Source organism: Cokeromyces recurvatus (assembly GCF_025118155.1).
Source record: "Cokeromyces recurvatus strain NRRL 2243 chromosome Unknown BX663scaffold_4, whole genome shotgun sequence".
In the NCBI taxonomy this organism is placed as follows: Eukaryota; Fungi; Mucoromycota; class Mucoromycetes; order Mucorales; family Mucoraceae; genus Cokeromyces; species Cokeromyces recurvatus.
The window spans coordinates 1,030,813-1,056,711 of NW_026251390.1; the positions used below are offsets into that span (position 1 = coordinate 1,030,813).

Below are 25,899 nucleotides of genomic sequence, written 5' to 3' on the forward strand. Positions count from 1 at the left end.
TTACACACACACACACACACACACACACACACATACATATATATATATACATCGTATCATATTATATCAACATAACATAATATATCCTTTATTAAAAATCATCTTTCATTCTTCGAAGTTGACCCAAGATGTCAACCTGTTTTGCCTTTTCAGGATGATGTACAATATGTTTAAACACTTCAGGTAAATCACATCGAATAAATGGATTTGTCAATTTTTCGTTACCAATTGTTGAAGGCGTTGTACATTTAACTTGCTGAGCCCATTTCTTTTTTTCTTGAATATCCTTATTATGAGGCTCAACAGACTCTGCAAACTTGAGATTACTCAAAGTGTATTCATGTCCAAAATAGACTTTAGTGTTATCGGGTAAGGCAGCCAATTTAGAAAGAGCTTCCCACATCTCTTTAGCTGATCCTTCAAAGAAGCGACCACATCCCGAACTAAAGAGACAATCACCTGTAAACACAGCACGATCATCGTCGTTGTTTTCAACATAATAGCAGATATGGTCCATTGTGTGACAGGGAGTGGTTATGGCACGAATGGACAATGAACCTAATTGAATGGTTTCATTATCTTTGACAATGTGATTTACGCCATTGACTTTTTCAGAACCACCATAACACTTGATTTTTTCGGGTTCAAGCTTTTTTAAAAATGAAGTATTACCGCCAGCATGATCGTGATGATGATGCGTTGTAAGGATCCTATATAAAATAGTTGTTAATTTTTTTTTTTTTTTAAAAAAAAAAAGAAAAAAAAAACGAGAGACGCATTTATGCAGACTTTTACATTGATAATGTATAATCAGGGTATTCACTCAAAGCCTTTAGTATATTATCAGGTTCAACTGGATCTACAGCAGCAGCTATAATAAATAATATTGAGTAAATAGTATATTATGGACATGTATGCTTTACCTTTTTTTGAACTTTCGTCTAACAAAATGTATGCATAACTATAATAATACATTAGTAAACGCACACACATGTGTTAAACATGGTCATGACTTTTACTTGTCTTGAAAACAGTTGACAGGTTTAATAATCATTCTTCTTGTAATGTAAGATTTCAGTTGCTGAGAAAGAAGCATTTAACAAGTAAAAAAAAAAAAAAAAAAAAATGACAAATTTATACGAATGCTGTAGTAATTATTATGTAATGAATTTATTTACAAGTATTTCACTATTTTTAGTCATCATAATGACTTCTTGGTCCGCAATCACATTAATATCAAGACCATCAGTGTTAAATGAGTTAATTATTTGGCAGGTTTCTATGTCCATGACTTTAAGGCATCCTTTCTCGTTTAGAGTAAATAATAAAGTACCTAAAATATTAAAAGCCATAATTTTCTCGTCTAACTGATGAACACACAATAGGTGTAAGTTAGGATCTAACGTATAAGGCAATAACATCTCATATTTCTTGGGTTCTTGATATAATTGAATAGCCAATTGCTTTAGTGCTTGTGTCCCTTGATGCCACCAAGGATATATATAAGGCATGTCTAACTCATCTTCTTTAGATAATATTAGCAGCTGATTATTATCGACTTCTTGCTTAAAAGGATTCCACTTTACAGAAAGTAACTTGGATATATCCCATATCTTGATACAACATTTACTAAATTCATCATCATCTACAATAACCAATCGTAGTCCATAAGGAATGAGTCGTTCCAAACTTTCATAACAAGAAAATGGGGGGCTAATGGCCCAAGCTATCTCCAACCCCCAAGAAAATGAATGACTGGTGGTACCAGGAATAATGCCCACTCTAATACCAAATCTCCAATCATAAATTGATATTGCATCTGTTTCTCCAATAAAAACCAAGTGATTCAATTGGAAAGGATATCGTAAATGCATCAAACATCTTGTAGCAGATCCTAATCGAACAATAGAAATTAACGACATTGAAGATGAATATTCATCAGGTTTAACAAATTCATTTATTTCTTCATTCCATTCCAAATGATGTCGAGATGGATCTAGTTCATCATCTGAGGCAGATAGATCAAATTGAATAATTTGTCCATAACTTGCATATCGTGGTAAAGTGGGCCCAAAGGCTATCATATAGCATGTTGTATACTTTACTGTATGCTTAGGTGCTACTATATTCAACCATGATAGCGACATGGTTTCAGCGTTAAAAAAGAAAACTTGTCTTCCTAGAAATATCTTCTCTATATTGACATGGCCTAGACAAACAATACGATTGTTGTCTAATAAACGATAAATAAATATCACTTTCCATATAAATACTTGATCATCATCTATTAACGGCATATTTTCGCCTAGAACAATAGAAAATAAATGTGTCCTTTCGCCTTGTTGTTGTTTTACCGTTTGAAGTCCTGCAATTTGGCATGTCCAGGAAGGTGGTATAGAAAATGAAAGCTTAAATTCAGCTATTGTCGTATATGAGGGATATTTAAGAAATGCGACCGTATATTGCCCAATATGGTCTAAATTATCTTTTATCATTGCCACCAAGCCTTCATTTGTTTCAGGATCAACATTAAAAACAAACGTCTCTCCAATTTTATCAGAAAAAGGACATGTTAAGTTGAATCGACGGGTAACATGATTATGCTGTTTTGTTAGCGATACCATGAATGCTTTCCAGTCAATCAAAGAATTTTTCATAAGAATATTTCGGGACCATGAAGGATATTTGACTTTAAATAAGTAATACCATAAAAATGGGTTATTTGAGATTCTAAACAATAAATGAGAAATATATTACACTATCATTTTACACCTTTAGTTGCTACCTGTGAAACTTTTTGCATACTCTTTGAAGTGATACCAAGTTATTGACATCTTTAATGGCATATTTAAATATTAAAATTAGTAATTCATCTGGTAAATGTTCCATAAGGCACCATTAATAAGATTTTTTTTTAACAGATTAAAAGAGTTCTTTTTCTTTTTTTTTTTTTTTTTTTTTTTTTTTTTTTTTTTTTTTTTTTTTTTTTGCAAAAGTTTTAGCTTTAAATGAATTAAAATATAGCCAAATAAAATAAAGAAATTAATGGAAATGACGAAAAAAGTAATCATCTTTTTTATTCCAATTATTTTTTTATCGTATCTTTTCTCTTCTAAATAGTTTCTAGAAGAGGTAATCATGTTTAAAGCGAAAAAAAAAAGTAAAAAAAAACTAAATTTTCAATAAGTTTAATTGCTTGTTCATGATTAAAGAATTGTCTTTCGGATAATGAGAAAGATTACTGCCTTTAAGGAATACACAGCAGTGATGAAAAATAAAATAAAATAAAACACAAAGAATAATTGGCATCTATGTAAAATACTTGACGAATCAAATTATTATTAATCTATTATACTTTTATTATTTCTTCATAAACTCTTCATTTACATAGACCGACCAACAAAATATTTACATAGCTTAACGAGCTTCAAATTGCACCACTAAAAATACATGATTTAAATTAATAACTTTGAAAGCATCATGTAATAATGTTCCTTACTTCTTTTGGTTCTCTTTTTATACATGATTCTATGACCACAATCTTGACAACGAATAGGCTCTCTAGGTTTTAATTGATTTTCTGCGCCACAATCTACAATATAATCGATAAATAACTATTATAGCTATAAAAAAAAAAAAAAGAACTAATTACCAGCACATAAATAAGTCATGGCGACTGGTTGACGAATAGAAGTGCCTTGATAACCTTCCATTACAAAAAGTTTAGGAAATAGCTGTAAAGAGGAATAATAATAATTTGCAGCTTTACTTTATACATAATGTAAACAGTCACTTTTTTTTTTTTTTTTTTTTTTTTTTTTTTTGCTAAAAGATATATCCTCATAGGCAGAAAAATAGTTTTAATTTTTTCCTTTCAGTGTATACATAAATGAGTATTCCTAGAGCCCTTGATATACAAATAGAAAATTTTATCCAAAAGCTTAAAAGAAGGTAGTAAAAAAAAAAAAGGGGGTTTTTTTTTAGTTTTTTTTTTTTTGTTCAACTAATCCGTTCTTTGCTAGGCAAATTGTTGGCTCATTCTTTGTCGCAAGAGAAACAGCCTTCATTCTTCGTCAAGTTGTTTCTATTTCACGTTGGCGCGATGCTCATGTTCTTATTGATATTGTAACACAAGTTGGCACTCGTTTGTCTGCTGCTCAACCTAACGGTAAAAATCTTGATTAAATTAATTATTTCTGTCTGTTCTAACTTTTAAAATGGATTAGAACTTGCTATTGGAAACATTGTGAAGCGTGTATTAAAAGTCATTCGAGAAGTTTCAAGAGGCGAATTAGACTCAAATGACAATCGAGAAGAGAAAACAACTTTATCAACTGACATGGACGACGAAGACGATACAGCCTCAGACGAAGAAATAAGCCCCTCAACCGCTCCTCGACCTGAACTTTCAACACAAACATCCATGTTTCGATTACTAGCTGACATGTCTACTTTAACTACTAAAGAACAAAAGAGACTTGAGAATGAAAAGAGAATTAGAGATACATATCATTTAAAACCTTTGATCATTCAAGAAATTACTGATGAAATTATTGCAGATTTAGATACAAAGGATACAGCTTCAATTTATAAGGGGATCGCTGATCAAGCATTAGATTTCATTCATGCAAAGTAATGTACACAGTTTACTAGACATCTTTTTTATACTAATGTTATAACTTTATATACATATATATATATATATATATATATGATAGTGAAGTGATCATGACCATTGGTATTTCGAGAACAGTGCAAGAATTCTTAGTAAGAGCTGCACAAAAGCGTAAATTTCAAGTAATTGTGGCTGAAACCGCACCAACGTAAGATAAGATTATATGAAAAGGAAAAAGAGTATAGATACAAATAAGTTAATTCTAATTATCTACAGATATCAAGGTCATGAAATGGCTCTTTCATTATCAAAAGCAGGTATTGACACTACAGTGATTGCTGACTCTGCAATTTTTGCAGCTATGCCTCGTGTCAATAAAGTTGTGTTAGGTGCTCATGCAGGTATATAAATATTTATTTTTTTTTTTAAAAAAAAAGGCATGCCTATCATATAGACTTATTTTATTTTACATAGTATTGGCTAATGGAGCTCTTGTATCAGTTTCAGGTTCACATCTATTAGCAGCAGCAGCAAAGCATCATTCAACACCTGTCTTAGTCTGCACTGCGTTATATAAATTATCACCTCTGTTTGCATATGTTGCAGACGCATTTAATGTTACGGTATCTCCTCAAAATGTGATGAGTTTCCAGGAAGGATCAATCATTGATGATATTACGATTAGCAATCCATATTATGACTATGTAGGACCTGATTATGTCAGTTTATTTATTCATAATCTGTAAGTTTAAATCTCAACTTTTTTTTTTTTATAATGAAATGAGAGAGACACTAACACATTTTATTATCTAATAGTGGTTCTGCACCTCCTACTTATGTATACAGACTTATTAATGATAACTATGATCCTGAAGATTCTACTCTTTTATAAAATAAACATTTATTCATTTGTACTTTCAAAAAATTCTTGAGAACCCTTTGGATCAGGCTTAATTGCCTTTTCACCTTTAGTCCAATTAGCAGGACAAACTTCACCATGTTCATCAGTGAATTGAATAGCTTCAATCACTCTAAGAGTTTCGTCAACAGAACGACCAATAGGTAAATCATGAATAGTAGCAATTCTGAGAATACCCTTTGGATCAATAACAAACAAACCACGAAGGGCAACACCTTCCTTTGGAATCAAAACTTTTTTTTTTTGGAGAGAGAGAGAAAGTATTAGATAATTATGTATGAAAAGAATGCATAATAAACATTCATTTAGTTACCATTATAACTTGAAGCAATTCTCTTATGAATATCAGAAACTACATTATAGTTTTTTAAGTATACATACGCTATTTACCATGTTAAATATATACTTACCAAGTGGAATATTGATACTTCCAAGACCTCCTTGCTTTCTAGGAACATTTGTCCAAGCTATAACGAAAAATGGATCAGTATATATGGAACACTTCTTTTTTTTTTCCCTAAGATTCTATCTTACCCAAGTGAGAATGAACATTACTATAAAAAAGATATAATAATAATTAGTTAGCATGTAACACGCATACACACCCCCTGTCAAATAAAAATAGGTAATACTTTACTCCACACTAATTCCGACTACTTCAGCACCTAAATTTTTAAATTCCTCGATACGGTCACTGAAGGCAATAAGTTCAGTAGGGCAAACAAAAGTAAAATCAGCAGGGTAAAAGACCATCACCACGAATTTGCCCTTGAAGTCGCTTAAGTTTAATTTTGTAATTTCACCGTTAACAAGTGCAGGAGCAGACCAAAGAGGGGCAGGTCCTATAATATATAATATACTTTAGCTTAACGATATACATACATACATACATATATATATATATATATTTAGCTAATCATTACTTTGAACAGTAGCTTTGTAAAGCTGTGCTCTATTATTGCTATTCATTCTATTATTATTATTGTTGTTGTTGGTTTTGGTGGTGATGCTGTTGCTGTTGCTGTCAACAGTATAAAAGGCTTTACGAGCCAAGATATTGACACTAGGAAGAGCCTTAGTACATGCAATAGCTGCTGAACGAGTCAATAAACCAGCAGGTGCAATTGAAGTAGCTGTAATACGGCGAGCAGCAAACATCTCAAGTTTTTATAATAATAACAAGAATAAAAAAAAAAAAAAAAGGGAAAGAAAAAAAGACTAAAAAAACAGGATATATTTGTATTAAATCGGACAAGAAGGATTGTTTTTTTTGGCTGAGTTTTTTTTTTTTTACAGACAATAAAACAATAGACCTTCCTTTTTTTTTAACAATAAATAGTTCATGCGTGTATTATTATTATTATTATTATTATTATAGAACAGGTCTATTTTATGTCATGTATGCTGTACTTTCTATTGAAGATATCCTTTCTGGCTCGTAATAATCTTGTACTACAACATCCATACTTTGTCTTTGCTGTATTGCTTTATTTAAAAGCTGTTGATATATAGTATCATTGTAAGGGAAAACAGTACCATCACCTACTAACCCACCTCTTACAGGAACTAGTTTAAGATATGGATTAGATTTAATCATCACCTATTTATATTAATACTTTACTAAACCATGTCCAGGGGTTGGTGCCCATGACAGATTTCCAATTGTCACTCCTTGAACGCGTCCACAAATTAATTTGAGGCGGCATTTGAACAACCTCAAAGTTTTGTCCCGAGGTATCAAAATCAATTCTAATTTCTATTGGCCTATCTGCTAAATGCTCGATTGTGGTTTCATTTTTGATTATGTAATAGACATGTACACCTGCAAATCCACAAACTGTTAATCCAAATATAAATGCTCTAATAAATAAAGTGAATATTACAAATACATTAGAATAGATAAACTACTTACATGATAATCAGTGCTAACCATTGCGCATCTATATTTGTATCCTAGTGTAGATGTGTGTAAGTGATTAAATGCATGACATCTATCTATATAACATTCTCTTTTTTACCATATCTCGTATTCCCTTTATGACTAATGGTAATGAGCTTACAAATACCCAAAGCCCGTATAATCCAGTATATAGCACGAATAGGAAAAAGAATTTGTAATTTTTAAATCCAACACAACCACTTACCCAGGGACAATGACTATACGTTATAAAGATATAGAAAAAAAAAAAAAAAAAAAAAAAAAAAAAAAAAAAAAAGTCAGTTCAAGTCCACTTTCTCCTCCTCTTTTTTCTTAAATAATAATAATAATAATGTCATTATTACTGATCCATCTTAAGTACACAAGCGTTACATTCTTTACAATGATGTGTTCTATCAGGTTTATAAGATTGACATAAATGACAATAGCGAGGTTGTCCATCATGTCGACTGATCGAAAGAACAACGTCATTTGAAGACCAATCAAATAATTTAGGTGAATAATAATAAGGTGGTAGTAATGAGGTATGATTCTATAAAATGTTACTAAAATGATTATTATTAAATATGTAGTTACATACATTTAAAGATGGTGGTTTGCCTGGAGAAGTAAGCAAGATACGGATATAACTCAAAAGGGCCAATATCCAAAGGAAGCTAGCAATCATCATGAATATTACTAACCCAAAAAAAAAAGCAAACACTATTTAGTGCCTTTTTTATAATTATTATTACAGTAATAAAGCTTTATATGTATACCTGCTTCTGCTTTATTGTCAGATTGTTTACTTAATAATAGATAAACTAGTAAATAGTAAGACATTCATATACACATAAAATATTTATTTATTTATTTTTGCTTATTTTACCACAAATTCGAAAAATGTAAATGTACCAAGTATATCCTATTAATCCGAAAACAACAAATGGTAAAACATAACTGACAATCTTAGTTGCTAATGGTGAAGGCTTCGACATTAAAAAAAAAAAAAAAAAAAAGGAATAATGTAATCACATTTATTTATTTTATTTTTTTATTTTAATCATAATTCTAATGAGTGAACGGAATTTTAATATTATGCAAACAAACAGTTACAGCTCAAGATCATGATTTTTCTATTCGAATGCCTCCTATTTTCTCCTATTATTAAACTTTCGGGGTTAAAGCAACACGATAGTTAATTCACTTTCTTTCTTTATAGTTTTCACCTCTTAAATCTTAATGCTCTATAATATGCCTTTAATTGATTGTAACATCTTATCAGAAGGATTTCGTTGTACAGGAGAAGATACACACATTACCATCTATAAACAGATAAAACTACGGGAGAATAGTTCAACAGTGGAGCCGTTTTGATATCATATTTTAATAGTTAATTCAAGTATTACTTTGTATATTTTCGAAAATATGTTTATACAGCAGCAAAAAGATTTCTTTTCTTTTTTTTTTTCAAAAAGAGATTCAAATAATAAATATGAGTGTCATTTTACTGCTAAGAAGAAGAAATGATAGCAATTACTAATCTTGATGTTATTTCTAGAAAAAGAAAAGAAAGGAAAATATGTGTAAATTATGCAATAAACAATAGGGGGGTTCCTTTATTATTTAATAAGCGAAAGGAAAACTGTTTTTTTTTTCGAAAGAAATAAGGTAATTTTACATGTTCGATAATTTGGTTAATTTCCTTCTTAAGAGCAGTATCATTTTGGATAATGAGTGGTAAAAGACTTTGTTTGATTATTAGCTTTTTCGAGTGCTTGATGAAAATCCCATTTAATATCATCAATATGCCTATTATAAAATAAACATTATTCTATAAATATGAAGACTATCTTTTTTACTATTATTATTATTATTATTGTTACTCACTCAATGCCAACTGAAACTCGAATCATATCCTTCGTGACCCCTGTAGAAGCTTGTTCTTCATCGCTCAACTGTTGATGCGTAGTCAAGGAAGGTGCGATCACTAAAGTCTTTGCATCACCCACGTTAGCCAAATGAGAAGCCAATTGAACAGAGTCAATAAAACAGTTTAAAGCACCATGAATGCCAAACGTCAGGACACCTCCATATCCATTTAAATATCTTTTAGCAGTTTCATGAGATGGATGATTGATTAAACCAGGATAAGAGACCCAAGCAACATCAGATCGAGCATCAAGCCATTCAGCCAAGGCAAGAGCATTTTGGTTATGTCTTTGAACACGAAACGAAAGTGTTTCAAGTCCCTGCAGTAATAAAAAGGAGGCAAAAGGGTTTTGACAAGCTCCAATGTCTCGAAGTATGTCAATTCGAAGACGATATATGAAGGCCAAATGTTCAAACATGTCCCAGAATTTCATACCATGGTAGCTTAGAGAGGGCTCCGTAAATTCAGGGAATTTACCATTATCCCAATTAAATTTACCAGCATCAATCACTTTAATATATACATATATATGTTATGAATATACATGATATGAGTAAATAGAATAAATTGTGTTTATTATTTACCAATACCACCAATTGTAGTTCCATGTCTAGATTATAGATGAGTTCAGTTAACTGTAGAATACTAATAATAATAAATAGATAGATAGATGGTATTACCCTCCAATCCACTTTGTAGTTGAATGAACAACGATATCAGCTCCATGCTCAATAGGTCTTACAATATATCCACCTGCACCAAATGTACTAAAATACATACAATCATATATACATGTATATATATATATACATATATATATATTATTAGTATATAAATATATGTATATTATTATTACTTACTTGTCAACTACAAAGGGGATTCCAGCTGCATGTGCAATGTCAGCCAATCTTTTAAAGTCAGGTACAGAAAATTGAGGATTTCCGATACTTTCCACATAAATGAGTTTAGTATTGACATCAATAGCTTCTTTAAAAGCTTCTGGATCATTCGATTCTATAAACTTGGTTTGAATACCTAAACGAGGGAAAGTAACCTTGAATTGGTTATAAGTACCACCATAGAGTCTTGAAGAAGAAACAATATTATCTCCTGCTTTACAAATTGTGGTAATTGTAAGAAACTGAGCTGCCTGGCCTAATGAATAGATATCTATTAACACACAAATATATATAATATTACTTTATGTATATAACAACATACCAGATGATACTGCTGTAGCAGCAACGCCTCCTTCAAGTGCTGCCATACGTTTTTCAAATACATCATTCGTAGGGTTTTGAATTCTAATATATATATGTATGTATATGTTTAGAAGCTATTTATTCTGAAACTATTAAAAAAAAAAGAAAAAAAGAAAGTAAAGGAGGGAGAATAAGACTAACCTTGAATAAATATTGCCATTAGCTCGAAGTGCACAAAGGTCTGCACCATGTTCAGTGTTATTGAAAACATAAGATGAAGTTGCATAAATAGGAACTGCGCGTGCATTCGTAGTAGGATCAGGTAACTGACCAGCGTGTAATTGAAGTGTATCAAAATGAAATTTATGCTCCTTTTGTTGTGTCATTAATATAGTATATGGATATATTATTTTTCTTTAAAAAAGAAAAAAGAAGAAGAAAAAGAAAGTTTTTTTTTCTCTTTTTCCCCCCTTTTCACACGTATGTTTTTATATGTGTATAATTATACCTATATGTATTATAACAGATTGTTTGTTTGTTTATACTATCATTAAACAATGATTGGTCTATATGTATTACAATATACTTATTTATTTATATGATATATATATGATATATTTTTTTTTGAAAAAAAAAAAAAAAAAAGAAACAAAGCAAAATACAACATTATATTACTTATAAAAGCTTATCAATAGCAGCAGCTAATTCATATCCATCCTTTACATAATCAATAGGTGTACTTTCAATAACATTATATTTAACTCGTGTGATATCCTATAAAATAGAAGAAGTTATTTTTTTTTTGCCTTTTTTTGTAGAAATTATATAAATATAGACAAATGTATTTTTTAAACTTACATTATAGGTTTCTTGTTTAGCTCTAACCTTAAAGTTAAATGTCTGGAAAAGTGCACGATTAAATACTTGTTGAGCAGCTGTCATATTATTTTCTTTCAAAGCCATAAGTTCATTTGCATTCTTCTTCAATAAGGTATTACCAAATTCATCAAAACCATTCACAAAAAGTTGCGAAGTAGCGTCTTCAACACTAACTGTTAAAATGTATCGATATTCAGGCGTAGGATGTACCTTTTGACATTTCTCACAGCGCCAACCGTTCTCTTCCATTAACAATTTCTTTTTACAGTCAGGACAGGCTGGATAGGCTGGGTTTTCGGTCTTAATGAAAGCTACAGTGCCTCGGAAACTGAAATAGTCAGGTTTGTCACTTGATCCCAAGTTATCATTTTTGGCCTGCTGCAATGTAATTTTGGTATTACTATAGGATTGTGTGATATCACCACCACTGTTAGTAATTGGCATGCCACTGTTAGAATAATTTGTAAAGTGTGCATGTTGTCCTCGATCATTATACCAACGGCGAAGATTTTGAACTTCAGGAATATCAAGATTAACTTTAAGAGAGCTACTACCACCCAAAGAAAGTGATCGACCACCAAAATCATTCACACGAACTCCTTTACAAGCAATGATGGGATTACCCGTCGATACAAATTCTTTAGCTTGAACATCCCATAAAGTGAGTCGAACACTTCGAAGTGAATCATCAGCAATTACAAGTTCTCTTTTCTTTGTCTATTAATAAAAAGGAAACATATTAGAGATAGAATGAACAATAAAAAAAAGAAGGGGAGAAAGTGAATAGACTTACAGGTTTTCCAGTCATTTTAGAAACAATCTCAGAGACTCCTTGATCTTCAATAACGACACCAACAACATCTAACATATTATAAACGTTAGTTACTTTTCCTTTTTTTTTTTCTACTTTTACAATGAATACAAGACACTTTACCGATATTAGCCCCCTTTTCATATTTTTCAAGGTTTCCAATCTTAACGAATTCAAAGTTCATTTGAGGAATATTAGCGCCATCGGGACACTATAGATAATAAAATATTAATATCTATACTATATCAATATTACTTATGCAAACTTACAGCTTCAATTTCGGTACTATGCTCAAATCCCAATTCATACTCATTATTTAAAGTAGAAAATTGTTTTCTAGCCATTGTAACACGAGCCTTTGAAATATAATACACTTTTCCTTCTTCAAGCATATTATATAAACGATCCACCTGATCATTAAAAGCAGTGGCTTTAATTTCTCCTGTTTGATCAAGAAGATTAACACTAAATAATTGACCATCACCTCGAGCATTATGCCATTTCTTGATAGGTGATTTTTGAGTAACTCTTGCTTTAATGTGCCATCTAGCAAATAAAATAAAATCAGTCACAGTTAAAAATGAACATGATATTTTGCATTACCTGGTTTGGTAGGGATTTAAGTTTTTGATGGGTGTCAAGTTAGCCTCTAACTGCATATTAGTACCACTATTAAATGATTGGTTTGCTAAAGATGGAGAACTTTCTTGTCGAATAGTAGGACTGGGATGATTACTACTGCTAGCAACATTGTTGCTGCTATTTGTAGAAGGCAAATGGCCTTCCAAAGTAGTAGGTGTACCAATCTTGCTTTCAACATCAGTTTGGACAATATCGAAATTCAAAATGATCAAGATTCTATTAAAGTGACAGTTAGAAAAACATACGAAAAAAAAACAATAGTATATAATTTACTTTCGATTTTGAAGCGGATTACAAACAAAATCGTTAAGAGTGATAATACTGTTACGCTTGAGTTTGCCTTCTTCTACTAATGGAGAATGTTGCGCAGCGAGCATAGCTAATCATAAAAAAAAAATAAAAATAAAAATAAAAATAAAAAAATTATATATTATTCTTAGAAAGATAGTATTATTAATTTACCTTGCATGAAGTGAACACCATCAGAAACAATAACCCTGATTTAAAACATGAGTAAATGGTAACAACAATCGATCATCATTTAAATCTTTTACCTATGACGAGCACCACCTTGAACATTGACTGCCTTAATATTAATTATCTGAACAGTAGGATTGTTATGAAGAGGATTGGCTTTATCCTCATCGTAAAGAACTTTAACAGAACCAGTTGAGAGCTGTGCCATTATTTTAATTAAGCAAAGAAATAAAAATTAATACAACAGAGCTACGCGAATTTTTTTTATTCACTTGCTTTTTTTTTTTTTTTTTTTTTATTTATTTATTTATTTAGTTTATTTAAAGTCGCGACGGCGATTTACAACGCGTTTAGAAACTTCCAAAAAAGGAATAAAATGCGAGTTAAGCATTAGATAAATCCCTGTGCCTTTATTATTGAAATGTATACCCCTTTGATATTGCTATTGACATGCATCTTAAAAGCTAGTTTAATATACAAAAAAGAATGACTATTGTAATAAAACTCATACATTATACTTTGTATAATTTTACTAAAAGATCTGAGAGTGTACTATTATAAGAATATTGAACTTGCTTTATGTCGGGTTGTTCACTAACAAATAATACTATTTTACAAGTTCTTATCTTATACGTGGTAAATGTTAATTTCTACCGAGTCAAAACTCATGAGAACATAATAAACATTCTTTTTTAGAGCAATTCAATCTATATAAAATCACAGCATTTTGTTTGTAAAATGTGTCTGTAATAATAATAATATACTTTTACTACAGTTTTTATTTGATAAAAGGGTATAGGATTATTTTTATTATTGATATTTTGTTTCTTTTTTTTCCTCTGCTTTTCCATAAATTTTTCCAGCTTTTCGGTGTAAGTAATGTCCACTAATTTCTTTGCAAAATCGTCAAAAATAGGATCATTATCTCTTGCTGAATCCAATTCAGACTCTGGTTTAGAGGATGAATCTAAATGTTTTATAAGTTCTTTTAAATGAGGATAATTTTAAGGAAATGATAAATTTCTTCCGAGTACGCTAATTTGGAGAGATCTTCGGATGTTAAACGACTAGGATCTTCTTCATCGGGAGCACTTATTGGTTTGATTTCCTTCCTTGTGAATTGTTGACTATCATTTGATTCAACTATACTACAGGGGATCTCTTTATGTTTTTTATAGCAGGTTAAGGAACAATAAGCAATGTGGCAGGTAGGACATTTATATTTAGATTCTTGATTTTCACAGACTTTACAAACGACCATTTTATATGAGTAATGAAAAAAAAAAATGAATGATAAAAAATAATGGTATTTATTTGAAAATAAGCCACAATTTATTGTTGTAAATTATGCAAATTATTGTAATGTCAAATTATAGCAATAAAAGGTTCAATATAATACATCATCTTTGTTTTTATTGACAAAGTTTTAAAATGACTATATACATTTAATCACTTTCATCTAGTAATTGTTCTTCTTCTTCTTCTTCTTCATCTTGATCATTGAATACAGCATCTTGAAATTCGTGTATATTTTCACCAGCTAATTCTCTATCTGCTTCTTCCTCATCTGCATCTGTATCATATTCTAAAGGATCGTGTTCCTCATCACTACTAGGTTCAAAATCTTCATCATATTCATCAGAATCCTCATTATTCTGTTGTGGTGGTTGATCAATAACTCGTTCCTTGCCTTTTCCTTTCAAATCTTCCTTTTGTAACATTTCCACATCTTCATCTTGTCTTTGTTGTTTTTTATTCACAGGTGCCTTTCTTTCTTCTAACATGCTATGGTCATTGATGTTCAGCTTCTTTGTATAAGCTTCGATACCTTCATATTCGGACTGTTCAATCATTGAGAATTGAATTGTATCTTCATCTCCTTCTTTAGTAGTCCTAAAACCTGAAGAACCCAACAAGACTGCTTCAGGTCTTAGTTTTAGCATAAAATCAAAGGTACGATTTGTAACAGAAGTAATAACTGTTGACATAAGACTTGATGCAGGCACAAAAATAGTTGGTTTCTTGAACCCAAACAAGATACCAGTGGGTAAAAAGAATAAGAATCCATCTTTAGCTTTATGGTAGGCTACAACATAGTCTTTATTCTCTGTTGGCTTATTATCCCCTGTAGACGTAAAATAATCCTTAGAGGGTTGTGCGATGGGTACAGATGTGAATTCAGTTAAAAGTTCACAAATCGATACATGTTTTTGATCGCTTGAAAATATTTCTGTCACAGATGATTTTTTAATGGTAATATCTGTTTTCTCTTGTGTTGTAAAGACTAGACAATCCCTTTCTGTCAAAAAGAGTGTATAAGTATAGGTTTTAATGGCTTTATCAGGTGTGAGGACACATGCACCGCCCAAGTGCGAAAATTGGTCAACAGTGTACTGAAATTCAACTTTATTTGTCTTGTTATTATATAATAGAACATGACGCGTTTCGTTAGGTTTTGTGATGATAAGATCATATTTCTTTCTTGCAGGTAATTGGAAAGAGATGTCATCGAGACGTAAAAGCTCATTATTCATGATGGATTGATCTAATTTACGGCGTTTAGCGTCTCTATCATTATCATTATTGTTTTCATAATACTGAACAAGACGTTGAATGGTTTGTGAACTGGCAGGATATTCGTTGATTAATTTTTCGATAGATTGCTTTAATTGAAGATCGTTAACATTTAACCATTCTAAGGATGACATTTTTTATTATATAAAGAAAAAAAATAAAGGATAAATGAATAATTAATTTTATTAGAGTTTTTTTTTTTTAATATTGTGTAAAATAATAAATGACGCGTTAATAATATTGTTTCCATGGTTATAGCAAACAATGCGTTTATATCACCTGATTTGGACACATCACTTCAGCTTATGTTTGTAAAAGCTTGCTTTGCGTCATTCAGACTTTTAAAGCTCGTTCTGATTTTTTTTTATAAGGTGAATAATAATTCACCCATGAATTTCAATAGCCATACTGCAGGGAAAAAAAAAGGAACAGAGAACTTGAATATATTTCTGAATATTGCTGGCTATAAAAATAAAGAATGTTAAAAATATGAGAAGAGGCGATCAATAATCACAAAATAGAAGCTTCTCATCAAGCGCTTAAATTTGTTTAATTTATGAACTTTATAGAAAAGTAAATATTCTTGCGATTTCCTTAAGCCTTACACTTATGTAGACAACAGAAGCTCACACTGCGTACGACGTATAGTACTTTTATACGTCGTACGCCACAATTTAAGCTGCAATTTTTCTTTAATTGTTTATTTCCAAATAAAAAATATATTATGTTTAATATACTATCATGGAATGAATATATCCAAAAAAAAAGACATTTCTACTGCTAATATTCATTATTTTTTTAATGTTTAAATTTACAGCTATTTTGGCTGTGTTTTTTTTACAGGGAGAGAAAAAAAAGGGGGGGTAATCACACTATTTGCATTGTGAAATTACAAAAATGGATCTATAGAAAATCATATGATCATAGAGAAAGCTAAGAAGATTACTGTCTTTCTACATTCATTGTTATTTCTTTTTTATTCTTTTACTTTAGATTAATACTTATTTACTTACAATTTTTTTATTTTCTATAGATATTTATTATATTCAAGGTAGTATAAAGATTTAGAATATCCTTATTAACGAATTTATACTGACCAGTTTTATTTCTTTCTTAGCAAAAGAGTCTTGTTTATGTTGGTAGTAGCTTTTTCTACTTTTTATACAGAGCATTTTTCAGTGATATATTAAAGGTAAGATAACAACTATTGTTCATATTAACACATATACTGACTTGTCTATTATCATTAATCAAACACGTTTTAAACAGGTAAATAAATGTATATATAAAGGTAAAATAAAACATAACATTTATCTGTTAATTCCAAAAGTATACTTTCTTTGTCTAATATAAGATATACCAACCTTACCTTTTATTCTCTTCTTTTAGGACTTTTTACTTTTTTTTCAAATAGCTTATGTCCTTTTTGAAAAACCTTTTTTTTTTTGTTTTGTTTTCGGTAAGCATTTTATTCTTTTGAATACCAATACTCTTTTTTATTTTTTTATTTACTAACTAATCAATTTTGTTTATTATAGATTGTTTTTTACTCCTGTTTAACTGCTTAATAATTTAGCTTCCTGGGCTCCCCTGTCATTATTATCTCTATCTTTTTCTCTTATCTATTTGTATCTATTTGCTGCGTATCTGCACTGTTTCTTTTTAAAGATGCAAAGGTAAGTACAATCGTATTTTCTATTATCAATTGCAAGAAATACCCTTTTTTTATTATTATTATTTCAAAAGCAATTTATTTTTTGTAATAATTCATTTGCTGTATATTTCCATTATTATTATTATTACTATTCTAAATGTAAATAAAGCCACATTTTATGTAAACAAACTACATGTTTATTTTTAAATAACGTCCAATAAACAAGGCAATAATAAAAGTCTAATATGAATTAAATGTATTTTATAAGCCAATAAGTAATAAAGATCAAACGTAAATAAACGTTATTTATTCTGCAAAATACCAATGATGGTTCATGTTTTTTCAAAGAAATAGCCAATCAAATGTAAAAAGTTATACGTTGTACGTATAGTACGCCGTATATATGTGGTACGTTCGTACTGCATATACCAGCGTACTATATAGCGTACGCGCGTACGCCGTATAGTACTCCATACGTACGACGGACAAATTTTTTGCAGTGGCTCTCTTTCAAAGATTCACATCATGTGATTTTTTATTTTTTAAAAAATTCTTTTCTTTTTCCTTTCACACTTACAGCAATGACAGCCTTTACGCGTGACAATGCATTATGCAATGCCCTTGACACCGAAGATTTGTATACGTTGTCCTTACCAGTTATACCAGGAAGCGATTCTTGCAATAAAGCATTGCTCTGTATAGATTATATAAAGGATATTATAATTAGTTCCGTTGTTGGCGGTGGTATTTGCGGCTCTGCATATTATAACGGACCAACTGAACAAAACGACAACAAAAGGACTGACATAACATATTATCCCCAAGATAAAACCAAGAATCTTGCGTCTGTCATAGTAGAGATTCAGAAGAAGGTGACACATGAGTTTATTGTACGATTAATGCAATATTCGTTGAATGTATTTGGTCAAACAAAGATTCTCCCAATTGTTATAGTCATCAATATTGATGGGTTCTCAAGCAACCATTTTCGCGAGGAAAACTTTACCAAACGCGATAATGAGCCGTACTATATACTTTCCAGTTTGCTTTGGGCAAAACAAGTTCATATTTACAATGCTGATTCGATCGCATCGCTAATACAAGTACCAATGCCAAAAATGATTGCGTTAATTCACTTTCTAACACAGCAAGAAAAACATATTGTTGCCCTGGATGAATACATAGATTTAACGCTTCAAAAAATTTACAGAATAGCTTTTCAAATCTTTACCTGTGAATCAAACAGCAAAGTAATTCGGGATATTGAGATTGAATCCTTTTGTGATGCTGTTGCATCTCAATTTAAAAAAGTTATTCATAATAACACTTTGAACGATGAAATCTCACGGAAACGTATTGAAAAATACGCAGAGGATGGTGTCAGCTTTGCGGAAAACTTTAAACGACGTTATATAGGGGAAGGAGAGACCGTCTGTATAACACCTATTCAAACCACTGAATCTAAGGACCTTATATTTGTAAAGGAGTTCATGAAACAAAACCAAGGCAAAATGAAATGGTCACCTTGTTATGACAAGGGAACCGAGAAAGGTTTGTTTGGTAGATTTGCATCCTATTCGACACTAAAAATGGCCTTTCATCGCCACACGCTTTGAGTTAACATTGTGAAACCAATACCCTCCTTTACTATTGTCAACCAAAGTTTATCTATTAACAATATTACGTGACTTTTATCGTTTTTAAATAACTCAAATTAAATAAACTTTGGTCTTTTTACTTCATAGTTTAACCGATCCATAACTGAATATCACTATATAATATTAGTTTGTTCCCTCAATTACATAAGACAAACCTATATTTAGACGTGCATAAAACAAATATCGGTATACTTTAATTGACAGCTCTCTATATACTTTTATATAACCTTCATACTCAAGATCGTAACTTGGATGCTATATTTTATAATCATATAATTTATATTATCAAAACAACGTTATGCTCACTCCTTGTACGTTAATCAGCTTAAAACCAATGCTTATCAACTTACAAAACAACTACCTTTATATTAATAAGTAACGATCACATTAAGTACAGATCAAAACATTATTTCAATTTATCCTTTTCCTGAATCTGAGCCCGAATTTACGTATCAACAAAAATAAATAACTTTAGTGAAAAATGATTGGCCAGTTACTTTCGTTACTTTCGTTGAAGCATTTATGGAAAACTATTGATTGAGTGTCGGGCAATATTACGAAGAGCTTTTCTGCTTTTGCTTTCGCTAACTTCAGTAACTCTAGTTTTTTAACCCTTCAGTTAACAGTACCTTTGACAGTCGATCAAAAGTTTTCAAGTTCTTCTATGTTCCTTTGTAGGAAAACGAATTCGAAAAGCTCGGTAAGTACTGTGATAAAGTCAACGAAATGCCAAGATTGTAAGAATCGATTTCCTCTTCCTCGTTTCCTTGCTCATCTATAAAATCCTATTTTATCCGTCTTTGCCAAAAAAAAAAAAAAAAAAAAAAAAAAGAAAAAAAAAGAAAGAAAGAAACTGCTATTCATTTGGTTGCTGTGAAAATAAAAGTTAAAGAAAACACAACAATTGAGTAATACTAAAGCGAACATTGGTGAAAGCAAAAACAAAAACTGAGTCTTTACTAAAACGAATTTTGGATAGTAGAAAAGCGAAAATTGGGCTTTATAGTAACGAAGACTGGTCAAAGACCAAGGTTGGTAATCTTATTGTAAAAAGTAAGCAATTTATTTTCAAAAAGCAGGGCAAATTAGCTTCGAGTACTTGATCAAATTAGTTTCATTTTCCTGGGCAATTTATCCTCACACAAGTATCCAAAATAATTCAAAAAAGTAACCAGAGTTTTCAAGTATTCGGTAAATTGAGAGTAGAAGCACTGTACGTGATTGTAAGAGTCCCATTTTTCTCAAAAGGCGGATTTTTCAAATTGTAGAGCGGTATATTCTTTTTTTTTTTTACTTTTGTTAAATGAGTACATACTTTTTTTATGAAGATGGTCAGGGAAATATTTGTGATGAAAATGGGCGCGATGCGATGAAATACGAAGAAGAGATTAACCCCTTCCATCTAAAAACGTTAACTCGTCTTTGACTTTACTGCGAGAAGCAAAATACAGAGCAGAAGGACACTGAGATGGAAGCCTTAGATGCTGAGATGGAGGAGATTGCCACTAACGTAAAGATCAATAGGGGTAGGAGCTATAACAACTACACCAATGATCAGAAACTGCTTTTTGTCTATTACAATAGGATTAGGTAGTTCAATGCTGCCAGATTTGGTAGATTAGCAGGCGGTGTTGTTGAAAGAACTGCACAGAAATGGGCTAGGAGACTGAAAGAGGATAAAGATTGGAATATCTTCGAAAAAAACAAACCAATAAAATCAATAAATTAGCAGGCCAGCTTGATGAGAAGCATAAGATTCACCTTTTAAATTTTTATGACAGTAATCCTCAAGCCAGGGTTGTGGATGCAGTTTGTTCACTTACTGAAAAATTCAAATCATTCACACTGAAAGAATCAAGTGTGAGAAGTTTCCTCAAAACAGAATGCAACCTTTCATTCAAAAAAAAAATCACTCGTCATCCAGCTCCCAGAAACGATTCAACCAAAATTGCAAACCGCATAGCGTGGGGTTGAGAAGTGGAGCAAAACAGATATGGATTACCTTGAAAACTGTGTTTTTGTCGATGAATCAGCCTTCGATATTAACATGAGACCTCCAGGAGGATGGTCTATTAAGGGCACACCAGCTATTGTAATCACTCCTACCATCAGAGCAGTATCACACACAGTTTTGGGTGCAATCTTGGCGAAGTATTTCGTGTCAATGGAACTTCGAAATCCTCAGGAACACATATTCAAAAGGCTAAAAATCGATTCTGGTAATCGCAAAAGAAAAGCACTATCAAAACCAAAGAAGTCTGCCTCCAAGGGAACTGTCACTGGCCATTATATGAATTTTATTCAGAAAACAATGCATGAAATGGATTGCATTCCGGAAATGAAAGGATATTATGTAGTTATTGATAATGCACCAATCCATACATCTAATGAGATTGATACTATGGTGACAGAGAGAGGATATAAGTGCATTTATCTCCCTCCTTATTCCCCTGAGCTTAATCCTATTCTATTGAGCAATTTTGGTCCATAGTTAAAAATAAGGTCAAACGTAGTCAATTTCAAACCAAAGAGGACTTATCAACAAGAATAACTGAGGCTTGCAATAATGTTCCTCCAGAACATCTTCGAGCATTTGTACAACATTCGGTAAACATATTTAAAGATTGCTTAAAAGGCAATCCTATCTAATAAAATGTCACAAAAAACTGTAAAAAATATCTACTGAGGATCGAAAACTGCCTTTTGAGAAAATTGTAACCGCCCTTTGAGAAAACAGTAGCTGCCCTTTTATTTAAAAAATCGCCCTTTAGTGTTACGCTAACCGTATTTTAAATATATGACTCAAATGGCCGTCTGACCCAATTTAAAAGGTAAACATACTGAAAACATTGCTGAGTAGTGCTTCAGCAATTATCGCAACAAATCAACATGATTCGACATGACATGAAATATGTGCTTCAATTACTACTAGTATCGTTTGTATATTCTTTGTTTAAGTTATATGCCGCCGCCCCTCCCCCCCTTTTTTTTTCCCCATCATTTCCTCTCTTTACGTCTTCTCTTCTACTTGAAAGCATTTTTTTTTGTCAACACTCTCTACATGCTAAACCATTTCCACAAGAAAAAAAAACGATTTTTAACGTAAAAAAAAAATTAGTAATTTAAATTAAAGTTATATAGATGTAATGAATAATCAAAGAAAGAAGATAAAAAATGGGGATGTAAAAGATTAAATAAATCAAATAAGCATAACATTCTCTAAATGTATGTTTTAACTTGATAGGTACCGCCACAGTCTTGATTAGTTTATCTTCCTCTTCAGGTAATTTACCATAATTATTAAAGTAGATGAGTCTTTTATCTTTCTCTGCCCATAACTGTAATAGCCATTGTGAAAATTCTTCAGTCTCTTTGGGTAGCAAATCAAGGCGATAACGACGTACAAAGATATGGATTTTATGAGGCCCATTTCCTTCACAGAAAATACGTTTTACTGTCATCACATCTTCAGGATTCTTGCCAGTTTCAATACCAGGATATGCAATTGTAAGATCATATAACCATTTTACGCTATTACCTAATGTTTCCTTACAAAGTAATAATCCAGTTGTTCTAGGTAAAAGAGAATATTTGAAATCTTCCTATTGCATATATTAATTTAAAGTGCTTATTTAAATTGCTATACGTGTTTACCATGTTAAGTCTAGCTGCATAATTTTTTGACTTTTCACGTGTATTGTCAGAAATAACTAAAAATATGTGCATTAAAAAATAATACTGTATATGCATAAATATTTATACGTATTTAAATTAATATCTACCTGTGCCTTCTGGAAATAATACAAGCCACATAGGTCTATCTCTCTCCTTAGTCTTTAAAAGATTATTAACAATATTATCTTTATCATGTTCAAGTCTACGCCTTAAAAAGATAAATTCAAAGAATTTCATTCCCTAAAGAAATCCTAATCTTAGAAAAAGAAAAAAAAAGGGGGGGGAGAGGTAAAGAAGGGAAATAATTTACCCTACACATAAAAAAGAAGAAAAGAGCTTAAATATACTGCTCTACTATAACAATAATATAAACTTACATGCCATAAATAGGGATCTGACTTAAACTATGTTTAAGCATAATCTTTAAAGCACCATGTGCTTTTGATAAATAAGCTAAAAACCAGATATAAATCCAGTCCGCATAAATCTATTGTACAATTAAATATACAATAATAGTACTCAAAAAAAAAAAAAAAAAAAAAAAAAAAAAAAAAAAAAAACTTTTACCTGATGATTTGCAATCATTATTAATTTATCGGGAAAAGATACTCCGTTCACTTGCCCATTCTTATCAAAAGTTAACAATCTTTCTATTTTCTCTTCATAGTCATCGTTGTCATCAATTACACTATCATCCATAACAACGCTGTTATCAAATGAGATAATTAGCTCTCCAGGAGCAAATAGCTTCATGACTTGAAAAAGATTTTGAGACCAAAATCTCATGATGCTGGCATGGTAGGCATAATAAAGATTTTTAGAAAACGGTTTAATGAATAAAGAAAGCCATTGTGTGGCTACAACGCATGATGTATGACCCCATAAGAAAATGCTACAAAGTAGACCATTTATAACAATTCTAACTGATTCCATGTTACTTGTAATGGAAACAATAACGGAAAAAAAAAAAAAAGGCAAAAATATTTATGAGCTTAAAAGTGACAATAAGATGTTCGACTAAAACTGTCACAAATTCTACAAAAAAGGAATGTTTATTACAATTTTTTATGATTCCATGTTCAAAGTTTTAAGTTGAAATTTCATGTATAAGTAAACAAAATTTCGTATCAATAAAGACCTGTATTATTAGTTGTTGTTTTTTAAAAAAAAATACAATTATCGTATTTAATTTTAGTAATAGACACAAAGAATCTCTTATTTTTTAAAAAAAAAAAAAAAAGGTCTGCTATCTTTTCTTTATATATTGTGACTGCAAAAATAAAAAATAAAATAAAATAAAAACACAGTATTCCTTTTTTTTTAAGCCATAGATCAATAATGGTAATTAACAATCATTTGATCAGCACAAAATCGAAATATTTATCTCTCGTTCTTTTTTGTTTTAGGGAAACAGAAAAATCACATTAAAGACAATCAAAAATCGAGATTCAATTCATCCTTATTCTCGAAAAGCACATCAATTATCTCGAGTTTATCAGCGTAGAGAAAAATTAGCACAACAAGAAAAGAAAAAACAAAATAATCCGATAGGTAAGATATAGATACATGTAAATATATATATATATCGTTTTAATTATCAATAATGACTAGGTGAAAGATGGCTTTGGTTTAGAGAAGCATTTGGAGAAGAGAAATCAGCAGCAACAAAGGCTGAGATGCATCAATTAATAGAACTTTATCTTCAACGTCATGATGAAGAAATTGAACACTTAGAACAAGAACGACATAGAGGACATAAAAAACCAAAGAGCTCACGACAAGAATTATTAGAGTCAATAAGAGATAGTGAGAAAAATGAATATATATCCGGCATGGGTAAGTAGAAGTAGTGTTAAAAAGATAGTATAAAAGACTAATTGACTTATTTTATTAGAATTACCTGATATGACAAATGGTAAACTGTTAAAGTTATTACGGGAATGGAATGGAGATAAAAACGGTATGAGTCGTATTGCTACTATTCGGATTTATAAACCAGAAGAAACGAAAGAGCAGCAAGAGACATCAACATCTAATAAGAATAGCAAAAAGGATATGATGGAATTATAATAAAGTTGTCTTATTTTATTAAAGTTGAGAAATTGAGTCAAGTTAAAGTTTCTCTCTCTGTTATAGATATACCTTATAATTTAATTTGGAACAAAGTATAGATTCAACCTAAGCTAATGGTAATAAGTAAAATGTACATTTTTTTGAGAACGATACACTGCAATAGTATTACAAAAAATCTTTCCCAATGAATAGGACTTGTCAAAAACAGTACCTGCATAAACAGAATATTATTCAATTTGGATGCTCTATCTTTGTGATTCTTAAAAAAAATTTTTCTTTAAGATGTTACTTACTAATATTTTATATTTCATCTAAATATTTTTCGGATTATTTATTTATTTTTTTTTTTTGAAAGAAATCCTTAAATCTGGTTTTGTTGGTCTATAAATGTCGTATATAATCTTGGAAGAAAAGCAATACTATTAACTCAACATATAATGTAGATTGATATAATCAACAAGTAGTTCGGACGATAATAATAATACTATTATTCAATTAAGAAGAAATTTTATATTTTGGAATAATAATGAATGCAGTTTCCCTTTACTGAAAAAGTTATTATCCTATTATCCTCAACAAAATAATAAAATCTTGAAAAGTACAACAATTTTAAAAACAAGCAAAATAAATAGTAAAAAGAATCCAAATCCTAACAAATAGTAAAATACGCTGTAATGCAGGTTGCGAGATTCGAACTCGCGCCACTCTCGTGATTACGACCTGAACGTAACGCATTAGACCACTCTGCCAAACCTGCCATTTAGCACAATTTGATATTTAAAAAAATTATACTTTCGTACGATGTCGGAGTTTTAATAATCATAGTTAGTGTATTCGACCATTAAAATTAATTATACACATGACTCTTC

At 30.7% G+C, this 25,899-nt stretch overlaps 13 protein-coding genes and 1 non-coding gene across 14 annotated transcripts; 3 read left to right on the forward strand and 11 right to left on the reverse strand.

Annotated features, from left to right (window-relative positions):
• Positions 1-2: 2 nt before the first annotated feature.
• BX663DRAFT_499291 (hydroxyacylglutathione hydrolase) lies at positions 3-1,101 on the reverse strand. Its single transcript, XM_051526157.1, has 4 exons — positions 1,020-1,101; positions 924-961; positions 796-871; positions 3-710 (listed from the first exon to the last, which is right to left on the reverse strand). Exons 1-4 carry the CDS (start codon positions 1,094-1,096, stop codon positions 92-94), a joined length of 810 nt encoding a protein of 269 aa, XP_051386203.1. The 5' UTR covers positions 1,097-1,101; the 3' UTR covers positions 3-91.
• Positions 1,102-1,143: 42 nt separating this feature from the next.
• BX663DRAFT_499295 (uncharacterized protein) lies at positions 1,144-2,919 on the reverse strand. The gene has a single exon (XM_051526158.1). It carries the CDS (start codon positions 2,655-2,657, stop codon positions 1,158-1,160), a length of 1,500 nt encoding a protein of 499 aa, XP_051386204.1. The 5' UTR covers positions 2,658-2,919; the 3' UTR covers positions 1,144-1,157.
• A 268-nt stretch (positions 2,920-3,187) lies between these two features.
• On the reverse strand, positions 3,188-3,732 carry BX663DRAFT_499298 (DNA directed RNA polymerase). The gene is made up of 3 exons (XM_051526159.1): positions 3,653-3,732; positions 3,500-3,592; positions 3,188-3,440 (listed from the first exon to the last, which is right to left on the reverse strand). Exons 1-3 carry the CDS (start codon positions 3,711-3,713, stop codon positions 3,418-3,420), a joined length of 177 nt encoding a protein of 58 aa, XP_051386205.1. The 5' UTR covers positions 3,714-3,732; the 3' UTR covers positions 3,188-3,417.
• On the forward strand, positions 3,733-5,507 carry BX663DRAFT_535031 (uncharacterized protein; the record flags this gene model as incomplete). The annotated part of the gene is made up of 8 exons (XM_051530591.1): positions 3,733-3,781; positions 3,847-3,951; positions 4,023-4,168; positions 4,227-4,632; positions 4,719-4,823; positions 4,892-5,016; positions 5,090-5,357; positions 5,432-5,507. The coding sequence occupies exons 2-8, from the start codon at positions 3,890-3,892 to the stop codon at positions 5,505-5,507; spliced, it is 1,188 nt and encodes a 395-aa protein (XP_051386206.1). The 5' UTR covers positions 3,733-3,781; positions 3,847-3,889.
• BX663DRAFT_256343 (thioredoxin-like protein) lies at positions 5,439-6,730 on the reverse strand. The gene is made up of 6 exons (XM_051521891.1): positions 6,458-6,730; positions 6,172-6,376; positions 6,069-6,088; positions 5,945-6,001; positions 5,848-5,886; positions 5,439-5,767 (listed from the first exon to the last, which is right to left on the reverse strand). The coding sequence occupies exons 1-6, from the start codon at positions 6,690-6,692 to the stop codon at positions 5,517-5,519; spliced, it is 807 nt and encodes a 268-aa protein (XP_051386207.1). The 5' UTR covers positions 6,693-6,730; the 3' UTR covers positions 5,439-5,516.
• An 83-nt stretch (positions 6,731-6,813) lies between these two features.
• BX663DRAFT_449348 (DHHC palmitoyltransferase-domain-containing protein) lies at positions 6,814-8,451 on the reverse strand (the record flags this gene model as incomplete). The annotated part of the gene is made up of 8 exons (XM_051523727.1): positions 6,814-7,100; positions 7,156-7,394; positions 7,447-7,487; positions 7,553-7,691; positions 7,818-8,005; positions 8,054-8,151; positions 8,232-8,276; positions 8,342-8,451. Coding segments are annotated over 8 exons (1,036 nt in total), but the record flags the coding sequence as incomplete, so codon positions are not given.
• A 588-nt stretch (positions 8,452-9,039) lies between these two features.
• On the reverse strand, positions 9,040-11,019 carry BX663DRAFT_499314 (Cys/Met metabolism PLP-dependent enzyme-domain-containing protein). The gene is made up of 7 exons (XM_051526160.1): positions 10,789-11,019; positions 10,607-10,689; positions 10,246-10,540; positions 10,066-10,152; positions 9,970-9,995; positions 9,343-9,895; positions 9,040-9,264 (listed from the first exon to the last, which is right to left on the reverse strand). The coding sequence occupies exons 1-7, from the start codon at positions 10,971-10,973 to the stop codon at positions 9,174-9,176; spliced, it is 1,320 nt and encodes a 439-aa protein (XP_051386209.1). The 5' UTR covers positions 10,974-11,019; the 3' UTR covers positions 9,040-9,173.
• Positions 11,020-11,233: 214 nt separating this feature from the next.
• BX663DRAFT_499321 (uncharacterized protein) lies at positions 11,234-13,641 on the reverse strand. The gene is made up of 9 exons (XM_051526161.1): positions 13,474-13,641; positions 13,382-13,416; positions 13,193-13,298; positions 12,881-13,135; positions 12,547-12,823; positions 12,401-12,488; positions 12,260-12,327; positions 11,446-12,183; positions 11,234-11,361 (listed from the first exon to the last, which is right to left on the reverse strand). Exons 1-9 carry the CDS (start codon positions 13,602-13,604, stop codon positions 11,263-11,265), a joined length of 1,797 nt encoding a protein of 598 aa, XP_051386210.1. The 5' UTR covers positions 13,605-13,641; the 3' UTR covers positions 11,234-11,262.
• Positions 13,642-14,113: 472 nt separating this feature from the next.
• On the reverse strand, positions 14,114-14,681 carry BX663DRAFT_499322 (uncharacterized protein; the record flags this gene model as incomplete). The annotated part of the gene is made up of 3 exons (XM_051526162.1): positions 14,462-14,681; positions 14,167-14,381; positions 14,114-14,140 (listed from the first exon to the last, which is right to left on the reverse strand). The coding sequence occupies exons 1-3, from the start codon at positions 14,655-14,657 to the stop codon at positions 14,114-14,116; spliced, it is 438 nt and encodes a 145-aa protein (XP_051386211.1). The 5' UTR covers positions 14,658-14,681.
• Positions 14,682-14,841: 160 nt separating this feature from the next.
• Positions 14,842-16,104, reverse strand: BX663DRAFT_549319 (uncharacterized protein; the record flags this gene model as incomplete). The annotated part of the gene is made up of 1 exon (XM_051531137.1): positions 14,842-16,104. One exon carries the CDS (start codon positions 16,102-16,104, stop codon positions 14,842-14,844), a length of 1,263 nt encoding a protein of 420 aa, XP_051386212.1.
• A 2,101-nt stretch (positions 16,105-18,205) lies between these two features.
• On the forward strand, positions 18,206-19,240 carry BX663DRAFT_467742 (uncharacterized protein; the record flags this gene model as incomplete). Its single annotated transcript, XM_051524077.1, has 1 exon — positions 18,206-19,240. One exon carries the CDS (start codon positions 18,206-18,208, stop codon positions 19,238-19,240), a length of 1,035 nt encoding a protein of 344 aa, XP_051386213.1.
• Positions 19,241-22,404: 3,164 nt separating this feature from the next.
• On the reverse strand, positions 22,405-23,743 carry BX663DRAFT_428583 (uncharacterized protein; the record flags this gene model as incomplete). Its single annotated transcript, XM_051522693.1, has 5 exons — positions 22,405-22,884; positions 22,937-22,992; positions 23,065-23,165; positions 23,335-23,444; positions 23,525-23,743. 5 exons carry the CDS (start codon positions 23,741-23,743, stop codon positions 22,405-22,407), a joined length of 966 nt encoding a protein of 321 aa, XP_051386214.1.
• Positions 23,744-23,846: 103 nt separating this feature from the next.
• Positions 23,847-25,354, forward strand: BX663DRAFT_558765 (uncharacterized protein; the record flags this gene model as incomplete). Its single annotated transcript, XM_051531822.1, has 4 exons — positions 23,847-23,897; positions 24,364-24,508; positions 24,569-24,793; positions 24,852-25,354. The coding sequence occupies 4 exons, from the start codon at positions 23,847-23,849 to the stop codon at positions 25,025-25,027; spliced, it is 597 nt and encodes a 198-aa protein (XP_051386215.1). The 3' UTR covers positions 25,028-25,354.
• A 351-nt stretch (positions 25,355-25,705) lies between these two features.
• On the reverse strand, positions 25,706-25,787 carry BX663DRAFT_t35. Its single transcript has one exon. It is a non-coding gene; the product is annotated as a tRNA-Leu (tRNA).
• Between the last annotated feature and the right edge of the window lie 112 nt (positions 25,788-25,899).

Bases quoted from the DNA above. Each gene is read 5' to 3' on its own strand.
- BX663DRAFT_499298 (XM_051526159.1), bottom strand. From the start codon at position 3,713: ATGGAAGGTTATCAAGGCACTTCTATTCGTCAACCAGTCGCCATGACT. The intron at 3,593-3,652 runs GTAATTAGTTCT...ATTATATTGTAG, and splicing joins CATGACTTATTTATGTGCTG to ATTGTGGCGCAGAAAATCAA. The intron at 3,441-3,499 runs GTAAGGAACATT...ATGTATTTTTAG, and splicing joins TAAAAAGAGAACCAAAAGAA to TGGTGCAATTTGAAGCTCGT.
- BX663DRAFT_256343 (XM_051521891.1), bottom strand. From the start codon at position 6,692: ATGTTTGCTGCTCGCCGTATTACAGCTACTTCAATTGCACCTGCTGGT. The intron at 6,002-6,068 runs GTAAGATAGAAT...TTTTCGTTATAG, and splicing joins TAATGTTCATTCTCACTTGG to CTTGGACAAATGTTCCTAGA. The intron at 5,768-5,847 runs GTAACTAAATGA...AAAAAAAAAAAG, and splicing joins AATTGCTTCAAGTTATAATG to TTTTGATTCCAAAGGAAGGT.
- BX663DRAFT_499291 (XM_051526157.1), bottom strand. From the start codon at position 1,096: ATGCTTCTTTCTCAGCAACTGAAATCTTACATTACAAGAAGAATGATT. The intron at 962-1,019 runs GTAAAAGTCATG...GTATTATTATAG, and splicing joins GTCAACTGTTTTCAAGACAA to TTATGCATACATTTTGTTAG. The intron at 872-923 runs GTAAAGCATACA...TATTTATTATAG, and splicing joins AGACGAAAGTTCAAAAAAAG to CTGCTGCTGTAGATCCAGTT.
- BX663DRAFT_499295 (XM_051526158.1), bottom strand. From the start codon at position 2,657: ATGAAAAATTCTTTGATTGACTGGAAAGCATTCATGGTATCGCTAACA.
- BX663DRAFT_499321 (XM_051526161.1), bottom strand. From the start codon at position 13,604: ATGGCACAGCTCTCAACTGGTTCTGTTAAAGTTCTTTACGATGAGGAT. The intron at 13,136-13,192 runs GTAAATTATATA...TCACTTTAATAG, and splicing joins AATCCGCTTCAAAATCGAAA to AATCTTGATCATTTTGAATT. The intron at 12,824-12,880 runs GTAATGCAAAAT...TTTATTTGCTAG, and splicing joins TTAAATCCCTACCAAACCAG to ATGGCACATTAAAGCAAGAG.
- BX663DRAFT_499314 (XM_051526160.1), bottom strand. From the start codon at position 10,973: ATGACACAACAAAAGGAGCATAAATTTCATTTTGATACACTTCAATTA. The intron at 10,690-10,788 runs GTTAGTCTTATT...TATATATATTAG, and splicing joins AATGGCAATATTTATTCAAG to AATTCAAAACCCTACGAATG. The intron at 9,265-9,342 runs GTGAGTAACAAT...ATTTTATAATAG, and splicing joins CGAGTTTCAGTTGGCATTGA to GCATATTGATGATATTAAAT.